The sequence below is a fragment of the Mustelus asterias genome, chromosome 8 (genome assembly GCF_964213995.1).
Source record: "Mustelus asterias chromosome 8, sMusAst1.hap1.1, whole genome shotgun sequence".
Taxonomy (NCBI): Eukaryota; Metazoa; Chordata; class Chondrichthyes; order Carcharhiniformes; family Triakidae; genus Mustelus; species Mustelus asterias.
The window spans coordinates 62,692,254-62,706,639 of NC_135808.1; the positions used below are offsets into that span (position 1 = coordinate 62,692,254).

General features: G+C 41.4%; 1 protein-coding gene and 1 long non-coding RNA gene across 2 annotated transcripts in view; both read right to left on the bottom strand.

Annotated features, from left to right (window-relative positions):
• Positions 1-14,386, bottom strand: part of acbd6 (acyl-CoA binding domain containing 6) — a 189,446-nt gene that overhangs the window by 110,654 nt on the left and 64,406 nt on the right. Inside the window, exon 6 of the mRNA XM_078218059.1 lies at positions 9,005-9,094. Within this exon, the coding sequence (XP_078074185.1) occupies positions 9,005-9,094 (90 nt within the window). The remainder of the gene's footprint in view (positions 1-9,004; positions 9,095-14,386) is intronic.
• LOC144497188 (uncharacterized) lies at positions 532-6,551 on the bottom strand. Its single transcript, XR_013498525.1, has 2 exons — positions 4,651-6,551; positions 532-3,514 (listed from the first exon to the last, which is right to left on the bottom strand). It is a non-coding gene; the product is annotated as an uncharacterized LOC144497188 (long non-coding RNA).

Below are 14,386 nucleotides of genomic sequence, written 5' to 3' on the forward strand. Positions count from 1 at the left end.
TTCACACTGTGATACAGGGGACAGGGCCTTAATACAGCAGCAAAACCTCACTGCTCACATATCAGGGCGCCATCTTTAAAGGGTACCTTGATCAAAAGCTGAGTAAACCCCACCCCCAAGCTCATCACGGAGGTCTTGGGGCCTCCACCCCTCCACTCCTGATTTGAGTTGGCACTTCTCTACCCTGCCACCCTCCCGCTCGCCTGCTCCTCTGTCCGCTCCGGCCACCACACCATCAAAATGAATTCCACCCCCCCTTCCGCCCCAATAAGGCTCCCACTGGGGCCCACCCCTTGGCACAGGTTCACACTGCCAGGTTGGCACTATGCCAATCCGGCAGTGCCAACCTGTGCCAAGTGGCAGTGCCAGGGCACTGCCTGGCCACGTCCCTCTCCCTTGGAGGCTATATTTACCTTTATGACCCTGGGAAGACCCCCACGGCAGGTTCACATCCAGGTGAACCTGTTGTAAATGGCACCAGTATGCCATCACGCTGGCAACTGCTGAATATCTGGGGGGGGGGGGGGTGGGTTTGTGTGTGTGTCCCGGAGAAAGTGCTCGCTAATGGCATACTAATGTATTAAAATGATCTTTCTATGGTCCCGCTGTATGTTTCAAACCACTCCACCGGCGAGAGACCAGTAAGATCAGTATTTGCAAACTTAACAGTGCGGATCGTGCTCTACAGATTTTGAGCACGCGCCGCCATGTCAGCAGTCAGAGTGCTAAAAAATCACCCCACTGTTTCATTCATCTAGTTGAGCTTCAGGCTAAATAGGTACAAGATATAGCAACTGTAGCTCGCTTATGGAGAAATAAAGGTACAACAAACAATTTCTCAATAGTGATTGGGAATGAGAGACATAAATTCAATGTATTCTTAAATCTGGAATTAAAAAACCTTGTTGAAACTATTGTTGATTGTCATAAATCACCGATCAGATTCATAATGTCCTTTATGGAAAAGAAATAGGTTGTCTTTACCTGGTGTGGCCTGAATGTAACTTCAGACCCACAATCTAGATACCAGAAACAAAAACAAACCACCTAAAAATACAAAGGTAGCAGATGCAATTTCCCTGCAAGCCACACACCATCTTGACTTGGACCCTTTCACTATCACTGGGTCTAAATCATCAGACTACCTGCCTAACAGCACTGTGGGTGTATCCACACCAGATGGACTGCAGCAGTTCAGAAAGACTGCTCACCACATTCTCAAGATCAAGTGGGGATGGGCAACAAATGATGGCATAACCAATGAAAGAATAAAAAATAACATTGTCACACTTTAGCTTGTAAATGCTTTGCAACATCCAATCCACAGGCTACCTAGCCTCTGCTCTGTTCTTTATATGCTGTGTTAATATGGCTATTCTAGTTAAGTTTCTGATCATTTCCAGGATGTTAATGGTGAGGAACTTGCAAATGATAGGGACAATGAAAGTTAGGGAGAGGTGGCTGGACTTTTCTTCTGTGGGATGATCATTACCGGCACTTTTCAATGCAAGGCCACATGTTGTCCAGGTCCTGTTATAGGCTGAGATAGGCTGCTTATTATCAGAGGGATTATGAATGGAGCTGAACACTGCAACCTTCATGAACACCTCCACTCCTGACCTTATAAGAAAGGGAAGGTTTCTGAAGGAGCATCTGAGGACACTATCCTGGAGGAACGCTCACCGAGAGCCATGTCCTGGAGCTGTGCTAGCCGACCATTTTCTTTTGTGCCAGATATGAATCCAGCCTCGGGAGGGTTTACTTCTTGACTATCACCAAGTTCAGTTTTGCTAGGGTTATTTAGTGCTGAGCGGTAATGGCACATTGCTCATAGAATGCTGAATAAATATCAAAACTGGGTATGGAAGTTTTTAAAAAGGCAAATACTCTACCCAACTTTATGTATTAGTTGCTAGGATGGACTTTCTACATCTTGCATAAACAGAAGGTGCATTTTTCTCTCTATGATACAAAGCAATTACGTTTCTTGCTGCTGCTGTCAGTTTTCTACGGCTGATCACTATGACATACGATCTGTGCTCCCTACTCAGTAAGTTACAGTTTAGATCATTCCAACATGAAGGAAGAAAATATATTTTCATGCATTAACAGATTGAAATAATATCTGCACTTCTACATATGTTCTTCAAATTATGAAATAAGTCATCCAATAGGTCATCATGGTACCTCACGGTAATGCACTATTTCAAAGTTACTTTTTAATTATTAGCAGTACTGAATCTTTCATTCTCCTTTACACCATAATAGGAGATCTTAATCTAAACAAAGCATAAGCATTTCAGGCCTATATTGTGACATAAAAGATTAAGTACAATAGTGCATTCAAAAAAGTAACCAGCCCTACATAATCCTTTGATACAATTCAAACATCTGGGACTTGATATTCCATGGTCAACTTCTATTTAAACTGCTACAAGCTGGCATAGTTGTATGCTCACCATGATGCTCAAGTCAACACTGAAGGGTAGGAAGGGTGTGTAGCTAATGAAGAAGGTAACACTCACATATTCACTATTGCAACCATACACTTGGAACACAATTCCTTTATAGTTGGTGCATTGGTGTCACATTGTATTTAGTGTAAACTTCATTGCATATTCCCACCTTCAATTTACTCGTAGCATTCCAAAACCCAGAACTATGATATCAGCTCAGAACTATGATATCTCTGACATCTTCCTGCGACCAGGTATCAAGCTTTGATATGAGTGCTACAATTGAGGCTTCAGCGCAAATCAGATTGCTTGTTGAAATGTCCTTTGTTATTCTCCAAATTACAGAACTTGCAACAAACCTTGGGATCTTCAAGAGGGAACAAATTCAGAACCCTTTTAAGACTGTTAAAGAGCATTGATTAACTTTAACAGCCAATTGTATTTGCCTCAAGGAAATTTCTGGTGATATCATTTAAGGCCGAGTTATTGAACGTGACAGTGCCAAAAAGCTGAATTAACAAACACACTGTTAAATTACAAGACACCCCTAGGTCAAATGGTCGTTCTGTTAATAGGAGTAGTAACAGGCTCCTTCACATTATTAAGTGCAGCAACTCCTTCACTTCACTTCTTCTGAAGATGTTAGCAACATGAAATACATATTTCAAAAGGGGCAGAAACCAGAAAAGGATGGTCATGGCAACAATTAAGAATTTTATTATTTTTTAAAAAGGTTTACTTAGGGCACTTTTCTTTCATAAAAACATATTTTGAAAAATGCAAGTGGAACAAGGTTTGAGCAGAGGCCATCAATTTCAAAAACAAACTAGCAATGAAAAAGACGGTGGTTCATTCAGATCCAATTCTATTCTATAAATTGGTCCAGTGCTGCATGAAGCCAGCCCACCTAAATCTCTGTGAATTAAAGCAAAGCTTTAGGCCTCAGGCCACAAAGGAAGTGCACTGATCTATAAAAAGGCTAATGCACTATTGGTGTCCTGTTTCATGTTTCTGAATAGCTGCTGTTTCCACATCTGAACGTTTTGTCCTGTGTACACCTGTAGCAGATAAAGAACATCAGACAATACCACTGCAAATCACACAGATTATGTGTAATTAACAAATTACACTTGTTTGCTGTGTTTAACCCTTCTCACTTTATGTTTCAGTAGAACACACCCTACTCTATACCTAATGACCCACTATACTTCTGGATTACATAGGCTAACGATGCAAGCAAACTACATTGGATTTAAATCTCAATGCCTTTCACTTAGAAAGGAACATTTCTGTATAAATATATATTACCATAGAATGCTATGCATTATATTTTGGCACTCCTATAACAAACTAGAAACTCACAGAAAATATTGCTGTACTCTGATAGAAGTAGTGTGCTGTGATTTTGAAATGTTACAAACATCCAGTCCTTAAAACATTTATGCTTATTTTATATAAAGTCTGTGAGTCATGGTTTGATCAGCAGAAAATACGATTTTCTAGGGATATTTTGAAGTTAAATTAGATTTAAAATAGCTAACATCAGATATTGAACAGTCTGGTGACATGGATTCGGTCCCACCTTAAACTATTTTTCAACTGATTCAGTAAGTAGCATCTGCAAATCCCAAGTTTTGAAAGATAAGGACGGTACAAGAAAGCTACATTATTGCAGGTATTTATTTGAATCTTTTTGTTTTAAGTTAGGCGTTATATTATTACCATTTGGGGACGTTGGCTACTACATACAATGCAAGTTCATTTGTGAATGTCCCATTCTCACTGAATCTTCCCATTCAAAAATTATATCATACACGTTGGGCGGATTCTCCGGCCTCCCAGCCACGTGTTTCTCGCCACCAGGAGGTGACGTGTTGTTTACTAGTGGCAGGATTCTCTGGTCCCGCCGCTGTCAATGGAAATTCCCATTGATGTCACCCCACGCTGACAGGAAACCCACGGGCAGGGGTGCGCTGCCAACAGGACCAGAGAATCCTGCCGACATGAATGACCAGAGAATTCCGGCCAATATTTCTCATAATCCCAATGTCACAAATCAGTACATCATCAAATACTGCAATTCATTCAAAGACCTCAAAACTGTGCAAATTCTGTTGTCCCTTTCCCCACAACCTACAATCTTATGAACCCCAATCACGGCTTCATCTGTACAATATTTTGCAATTTAGCTCACCATGCCTCTCAGATCAACTTAAACTGTGACAACCTCCCATGGCACATAAAATTGCTGTGGTACTGTTGGATGACTACGATCCCTTGTGAAATCCACAGCAAAGTGTTTTATGCCCTGAGAAACAAAAAACAAATTAAACAAACAGTTGCTGTTATGCTGTGGAGTGGTTCAACTTCCCCACAGACCTGATCAAGTTTTGATTTTCATTTTGCTTTGCAGCATTGCCTGAAGTGATGGGGCCAACAGCAGAGTTTTTAGAATGGGCCATCTCCATTTGTTCAGTTCCCCATGAGCTCTCACATTTATGTTGGTACCTTAACAACTGTCAAAAAACATATTTACCCAATGGTTGGAATTATTATGCATTTATTACTGTAAAATGTTACAAGGGTACATTTATGTCAGGCACTCAGCGAGATATTGCAGCACTTATGCTCAGTGCAGTAACATGATTCAGTTGATGCATTGAACTGTTCAAGGGCATCAGAAGCCACCATGTCGGAACAAAAGATCCTCATAATCATTGTCAAATTCAGATCACATTTTCCCCAAATGTAGCGGTAACATTGGCCGCAATTCTTCCATTGCAACACGCAACTTTTCTGGCAGGTCGCGGTGGGAGACGCGCGTCTGCGTCCTTGAACAGGGATTTGCGCATGCGCCGGGAACGCATGCACATCTCCCAGAGCAGGCGAACAGTCGCCGGCCAGGCCACGCTGGAAACCGGCAGGAAGACAGGTCAGTGATTTAAATCTTTTCTGAATGTATTTTAAATATGTATACATGTGTTCATTATCGGGACTTTTCAGGTCCCAAATGAATCTCAGACCCCGCCAGGACTACTTCATTCTGGCGGGGTTCAGACTAGCTCCCCACGTTTGGAGAACTAGCAGGAGACCCTGCCAGAGTGAAGGGGGGGCAATCGAGGCCCCCAGGGGTCAGGCAGCGGTGCCCCCTGGGCATGGACACCCTGGCAGTGCCGGCCTGTGCTGCCTGGCACTGCCCAAGGACAAAGTGCCCATGCCAAGGGGGCATCTTAGCACTGCCCATCAGACATCGGGCAGTGCCAAGGGGGTGGGGCCTAGGGGCGATCGGTGGGGAGTCCTGCTGCCAATCTGCAGACAGGATCGGTCTGGAATGGAGGGAGGGTAGCGATTGGAGGGGCAGGGGGATGGTCTGCCGGAGGGGTGGGGACCTGCCTCTGGGGGCTGGAGGGGGAAATTACCACTGCTGGGTGGTGGGGCCTGGACATCGGGGTGCTCCGAGATGGGGTGGAGGGAGGAGGGGCGACAGGGCTGGCCCGGGAATTGCTGTGGGGGCCACAATCGGGCCGTGGGGGGCTGGAGGGGCAGCTCAGTGGTGGTCCCAGGCTGGCCAGCGATCAGGCTGGCCAGCAAAACAGGAGGTTGACAGTTTGGGGCCACTGCGCATGCACAGAGCTCCAGAACTGTCAAACTCCAGCGCGAATAGGCCCCGCCCCCCCGGGCTTTTAATGATATTCACATCTGGGACCTCTTCAGTGCACAGACAGCGGAGATTGAGGTGAGAAACTGAACTGTCGGGATTTAGACCAGTTTTCCCACCAATTCAGCACTTTTGGGAGAATCATCTCTATTATTTCTATTTATGTCACACAGTAAAACCTGCCTTTTAATTTCCTTACTTCTTTCCCCAACTCCAATAACAAACAGCATTAATTATATACTGGTAATTTCACAACTATGACGAGAATTTCTGCTCAGCTCTGGTCACCATTTTGGAGTTAGTACCAAAATAAGACAGGAAGAAAAGTATTGGCCACAGGAAGAAAAGTATTTTAGCAAGATCTACATTAGAAATAAAGCAATTTCATAAAACCATAATGTTACACTTGGTTAGGTCAGGATCACATTAATACACCTCTCTAATTCCAGACGGTTTTCTGTGCCGCAAAAAGATGGCACACAAAAACCTCAAGAGGCTAAAAATAAATTGATTTTCTTGAACCAAAAAAATCATTTAAATCTTGGCACTTTGTTTTCAATCAACTTTCCATTTACAAAGAAAGGCAAAAAAAAGCATCTTAGTTCCCATTTGCAATCAGGAATGCTTCACCTTGTTGCTAGGATTTCCAGTAAATGACAATTTGTGAAGAGGGTTTAAAATGTGAACAAAAGACTGAAGTGACATTGTTCAACTAAACAACAACATTATCAGAGTAATTGGCTGTTGTGATAATTGTGGTTAATACCCTATTCACACCTGTGGCCAGCAATGGAATGTGGCCTGACTCCATCCAGATAGCTCGGTCAGCAGATCAGAAAGAATTTAACAAATTTTCATCTTGCAACTTAAAAAACTGTAAAATTAATCAAGGAATCTCAGAATAGAAAAACTAATCACGAGAGGTGATCCTGAAGAAATATGAAACGCCTTCAACGCATAAATGCTACAAAGTGAAAAAGTATTTTACACAACTGCAAGTGCTCCCTGTGCACTAAGACTTCTTTAAATCATCCTCTACATATTTTAAACTCTCCTTAGTAACAAAAATCTTTCAGTGACAGATGGGCAAGATTAATTTAATATATATTAAGGTAAGCAATTTGGCATCAATAGGAGAACTGTTGAATCTAATGGTATCATTGCTGTTGGAGATGGGGCTCAGCATAAGGGTGAGCGGATTCAAGTTGTATCGACTGTTCATTGTCCAATTTAAATTTTCTCATCAGAGGTGGTTGGATAACCTGGCAACAGAAGCGCTCTTAACTTACTTGCATATCCTGTACGGAGATAGAATGATGACCCATGAGGAAAGACTATCGAAAGGAGTCATTGCAGGGCATGGAAAATTCACAGATTAAAGTAAGTAACAATACTTTCAAATGTGCAAGGTTACCAAGACAAGAGGTTACAGCTCAGGACAGTTTGCAACAGGAATCAGGGCACTGGACCCATTTGAAATGCAGATAGATGTTGCTTTGAGAATCCAGTAAGTTTGAAATCAAACACGTTTCATCCTAACGTACCTTGTGATGTTCCCTAACAAACAGGAAGGTATGCAGTTGCCACAAACTGCAAGTTTGTGCATTTGCTTTAAAGTAGATGAAATTCTTGCAAAAACTGTGCAGTAATATAAAAAGGCCAATCGCTATTGCAGAATGAGGAACTAGCATTCCATCAAAATAAAAGGAAAATAAGGAACTAGCTATAAAATAAAGATTGTTTTTAATCACTGTCCAAGTCCACAAGGAAAATAACTAAATGTGCACATCATAAGTGTAATACACTTCTTTATGCTCTTCTGCCAACACTTTTTTAAAAAAAAGTAGACTGGAGCTCTACATGTCACTGAAAAATAAATTATTAAGAAGACACTGAGTAATAAGCAGTTATCACAGTGCAGCAGGTAGTAAAATTCGACCATTATTGGTAACTATCAACTTATATCATAATAGTACAATTACACAAGTAGCACCCTGGCAATAGGTCACTCCCAGCAGCCTCTTTATATCCTCTGAAGTGATCTTATGTAAACAATCAAAATAAGGGTTGGCAGTGAACGTGACTTTACTAGCATTGTCCACATGCTGGCAACAAATAATATTAAAATTAAATAGCTGTTACCCACAAGCATCACCTATGAAAACAAACAATGGTACATTCTCATACGCTACTAAGAATTGGAATGTACCATCCGCTGGTACGGCAGATCTTTGATACTATGGGGATTGTTTCACCAGGATTCAAATTGATTCCAGAAACCAGAAGTGCAGGGTTAAGTATTTCTGCATCACTAGCTCAGCATTATTTTTAAAAAAATTCAGTCATGTGGATCATTCTCTCAAGAGAGAGAATGGAAATACCAACAATGGAGGTGTTATGTCCGCAGGGTGTTTAATGGGTTAATTTCCCAAGCGTAGAGTAATTAGATGTGTTTACCCTAGAAGGGAAGCAAACCCAATAATTCACCATTATTCATACCAAAATGTTCTACTTTTACATATCTATTTATATTTCAAGTTAGAAAAAGCATGCACAATTATTTTAAACACAATGCGCTTTAGTATATCAAGAGCTAAAAGAACAGCAACAAATGCGCAAAGCATTTACAAGAAAAATGTTACACTGTCCTTTCACTGATAATGGACCAAAGGTGCATCTGCTACTTTATTTTATTAAACTATATTCAGTTTGCAGAACAATATTGCAGGTCCACACAACAATGAGGTTTCAAGATTCATCCTACTGCTATTGTTCTTGCAATATTAATGTAAGCTGTAATAAATAGGGAAAATAAATTATATTTTCTCACAGGCAACCACAACTATAGAAAATAATATAAAGATCATTCAACAGTGACAGGTCAGCTCACCTGACTGTTGATTTCAGCTTTTTGTTGAAGCAACATGTCAACCAAATCTTTATGTCCTCGGTCACATGCCCAATGTAGCAGGGCTCTTCCCTATGAAAGAAGAAATAACACACAGATATTTAGTATAAATGAGCACCCATTTATCAAATCTGCACTCAGTCATAATTACAAAATAAAAACCAAAGTCTCAACATAAAATGCATTAATCTGAGTTTTGAAAAGTGCTAGGTTTGCAAAGGTCCATTCCCAAAATCTTTGACATTAAGTGCCATTTATTCCTCTGTAATTGTCCATGTGACTTTGAATTTCATAGGTAGAACGTAGCCTTGCTGTTCAGAGAGTTGGTCGGAACATCCATGGTTTCAGACAGCACAATGGCCCAGGAGTATTATGGCTCAGGTCAGAAATTCCAAAGTGCTTTATGGAGCCCGCCTGGCTCACAAGTTTTGCCTCTTGAATTTGGTTGGGATAAGCATGGTATGTTCCACTTCAGGTATGATTCAAATGACACACTGGGGAGCTTTTATCAAACAAAGTTTATTTAAGAATATAGTTAATATGTATGGTCAGAAAATTTGCAAGAGCTTTTGTCAATTACAAACAAGAAACAGAATTATAATGTATAAACCTTAACAAATATATCTAATGTGTTTCAATCAAACCAATCCCACAGACAAAAGACCCTTTTCACAGGTTTAACACAACAAAGACTAATGCTCACGTAATACTGGGTCCTTTGGACGAAGTCTGCAGTTCTCTGGACACAGTCAGAACAGTTTGAAGTCAGAACAGCTTCCCAAAACACCAGGGGCTCTAGACAAGCCATCAACAGCAGATCCAGCAGCACCCCCCCCCCCAACCCAGATGATCAGCAGAATTTCCAAAACCAGAGAGAGAGACTTCAGCTTCATGCCCCTTCTCAAGCTAAAACTCAAACCTGCAGCTCCAAACTGAAAATGAAAAAAAACTCCAATCACCTGACCTGCCAATCAGTTTTTCTCCTAACAATGCAGAGTCATAAACATCCTAGTAAAAATAAACAAACCCCATTTAAGCAGCAATAAAAAGACTGTCGTAGACAGCCCGGCAACAATGAGAAAAACAAACTGAAAAAGTTTACAACTGCAGAGTACTTGATGAAAGAAAACACTTCTTAAAAAGGTACACTAACATCACAGGAGTCAATACACAGTGCACAAAATTGCTGAGCATATTAATGAAAAACTGAGCCCTGCAACTTTAAATATGCCTTTTTTAAAAAAACACTCATACAGCTGACAGCAGCCTTATTAGTTTTATGTAAAGTTTCTTGTACTGTAACAGAATTGTCACTAATATATTGAGCAGGTAAGAGGGGTAGTAATCTTTGTTTCTTCAGAAGGAACTCTTCAAAAATGCAGCTAATGAAACAACAACAAAACTTACTCCAATTTATAAATCAAAGAAAGGGTTTAATAAAGAAACATCATTACTCCAAATGTGGGGCCTCATCCTGGGCCAAGCCAAGCTTCTCACAATTCTACATAATTTCTTATTTATAATGAATCAGTTGGTCAGCTGACTATTACATCACTCTGTGATTGGTTCCATGTTTTACTGGGTCAGCTGACCCTTGCATCTTGTTCCCATTGGTCACATTGCATCCAATACAAATTTGTCACTGGTTACATTCCAACAATCTTGTCAAAGTTGGAAATAGAGAAACATTTGGGTGGATTATTTGATGAATTGTTGCTTTAATACAGGTTAACTCCTCTTTGGAGCAGCTTCCCTCTGCCTATAATTTCAGGATCAAAGAGCAACAGTGTTAAAGTGGAGCACCTATTAAGTTAACATATTCCATGGGTTGAAGGTACGACACAGAGTGGTATGAAGAAGCCATTATACCACCGACCATCACAATCCAACAGTCTCAGCAACACTGCCATGCAGAGATGTTAAGGAGAGCACAGGCATTTTCAGACAAAAAGAGAACATCAATCCAAAACACGCCTCTTAGTGTCTGGTATCAAAAGTATCAGTACGCTCCAAATAAGGATAGCCATAGACCAGGCAATCCAAGAAATGAACAAAAATTAAAATAGAGTACGTCACTCTCAGAAACAAATGATCTGGAAAGAGATCCAGATTTAGTCAAAGAATATTCCAGAGGTAGAGTCAGAAATAACTGAATTGATCTGGGGTGATATCTGAAAGCAAATAAAGTTCAATTCATTTCATCCCCAAGGTACTCTCAAAACATGTTGAGCCAATAAATTACTTCTGAACAGTCGCTGCTATTGTTATGTCGGACAAATCCAAGCTCCATCAACCTACTCCTAGTCATCAGCAAAGAGATGGAAGTAATTGTGAGTGGTGCCATCAAGTGACACTTCGCCACACGGACTCCTGCCGACCATGGCAAGGTCAGAAAGACATAACAGGCTAAAAGATGAAGACGTGTAAAATTGCCGGCACCAATGCACTCAATGCATTCAATGTCCGTTTTGAGCAAGAGGTCAGCGAGAGCACACCATCCACCCTGGAAACCTTGGATGAACCTGTATCCGAGGTCACCATTGCAGACATCAGAGCAGCCTTCTTGAAGGTCAGCCCACGGAAAGCGACTGACCCTGATGGGTTACCCGATAGAGCAGTCAGATTCTGCACAGACCAGCTGGCGGGGTATTCGCAGACATCTTCAACCTCTCTTTACGCCAATCTGAGGTCCCTACCTGCTTCAAAAAGACAACCATCATTTTGGAACCAAAGAAAAACCAGGCAGCATTCCTTAATGACTATCGTCCAGGGCTGACATCCATCATTATGAAGTGCTCCGAAAGGTTAGTCATGGCACAAATCAATTCCAGCCTCCCAGATTGCCTGGATCCACTACAGTTCACCTACTACCTCAACAGGTCCACAGCAGGCGCCATCTCCCTGGCCCTGCAATCAAACCTGGAACACTTAAATAACAAAGACACTTATGTCAGGCTCCTTTTTATCAACTGCAGCTCAGCCTTCAATACCATTATTCCTATGAAACTCAACTCCAAACTCCATGGCCTGGGACTCAGCATCTCCCTCTGCAACTGGTTCCTGAACTTCCTAACCCACTGACCGCAATCAGTAAGGATAGGCAACAACACCTCCTCCGTGATCATCCTCAACACCTGTGCCCCACAAGGCTGTCCCCTCAGCATCTTACTATACTCCATATACACCTAAAACAGTGGCCAAATTCCCCTCGATTTTTAAGTTTGCTGCTGACACCACCCTAGTGGGTCGAATTTCAAACACTGACGAGACAGGAGTACAGGAAAGAGATAGAGAATCTGGTGAATTGGTACGACAACAATATTCTCTCCCTCAATATTAACAAAACGAAGGAGATAGTAATTGACTTCAGGAAGCATACTGGAGGACATGCCCCTGTCTGTATCAATGAGGACAAAGTAGAAATGGTCGGGAGCTTAAAGTTTTTAGGTGTCCAGTTTACCAACAACCTGTCCTGGTCCCTCCATGTTGATGCTATAGTTAAGAAAGTCATGATGTGGAGATGCCGGCGTTCCACTCCATCTGACGAAGGAGCAGCGCTCCGAAAACTTATGGTATTTGCTACCAAATAAACCTGTTGGACTTTAACCTGGTGTTGTGAGACTTCTTACTGTAGTTAAGAAAGCCCATCAACGCTTCTCCTTTCTCAGAAGACTAAGGAAATTTGGCATGTCCGCTATGACACTCACCAACTTTTACAGATGCACCATAGAAAGCATTCTTTGTGTTTGTATCACAGCTTGCTATGGCTCCTGCTCTGTCTAAGACTGCAAGAAGCTACAAGTGTTGTGAACAAAGCCCAATCTCTCACTCATGGAATTCCTACAGTGCAGAAGGAAGCCATTTGGCCCATCAACTCAAACCCGCCTCCCACCCATTGACACTGTCTATACTTACCGCTGCCTCAGTAAAGCAGCCAACATAATTAAGGACCCCACACATCCCGGACATACTCTCTTCCACCTTTTTTGTCGGGAAACAGATACAATAGTCTGAGGACACGTACCAACCGATTCAAGAACAGCTTCTTCCCTGCTGCCATCAGACTTTTGAATGGACCTCCCTCGCATTAAGTTCATCTTTCTCTACACCCTAGCTGGGACTGTAACACTACATTCTGCACTCTCTCCTTTCCTCCCCTATGTACGGTATGCTTTGTTGGTATAGCACATAAGAAACAATACTTTTCACTCTATACTAATACGTGACAATAATAAATCAAATCAAATTAAATCCATTTGAGTACCACCAGAATCATTCAGCTCCAAAATAGCCTTGCTTCAAACATAGACAAAAAGCTGAATTCCAGAGGTGAAGTGAGGAGTGACTTTCCTTGACATCAAGGCAGTATTTGACCATAGTCCATCAATAAGGTTTTCATGGTGTTTTCATATTTAACTTTGCCAGTGCAATACAATGTTTAGAAAATTACATTTCCTCCTGTCCTGTCATGCAAATTCCAATTTATGAAGAAAATGAAGCTAGACAAGTAGGCTAGGACTAGGGACCAAGAAATGTGGGAAAGGACCATCTTTCAAAGAAAAAAAGGGATGAAACATTGGAATGGGCAGGAAGGTGCAGGGCTGTGGTGAAACCCATCAGCAACTAGTTACATTTTAGCTATGCAGCAAAGGACGAATTTAGTCAAATCCATAGTAAGGGTGAGGTGGTGGATCTGGTTAGGTTCAAAAGGACAAGACAATTAGATTACAGAAATCAGGAAGGAAAAATGAGACATTATTGGAACCGGACTCAGACATAGCAGCCACTTCACCCAGTACATAAGAGACCATGTTTGACTTTCTCCATGGAACTAATAAACTTCATCCACAAAAATCTGATAGTTTAGGTCCTTCTAATCTTTTCAGCTAGTTCAGTTGGGCTATTTTGATTCTGCAAAAGCATGCAATTCTGGTTGTTGTGAAATGGTCTTTGAATGCTGATTTTGTCAGTTAATTGTGCATAATTATCTTAGCTTGAATTCCTATTGAGGTGCATCCAAATTCACCCGTCATTCATTGACAAACCATCACAGTCAGGACATCCTCCTGCCTAAACAAAAGTCAAGCAACCTGTGCAAATCAAAACACAAGTTAATACTATACAGGGTGCAAGCATAAATATAGGTTTGTGATAAGGAAGGGTTAATCCCTCATTGCAGATCACATGTCATATTTGTTTGAGGTTAACACAATTTCAATACCACAGCATGATGCAAATCCAAGAAGTTGCTGAAATTACATCAGTCAAAGAGTGAAAGAGTTGTTATGCTTGAAAAGACAGATATTTGATCGGTGTTTTCAAATGAACCCTGCTGAATTCTGCATGTCTCAATCCATGAATGTG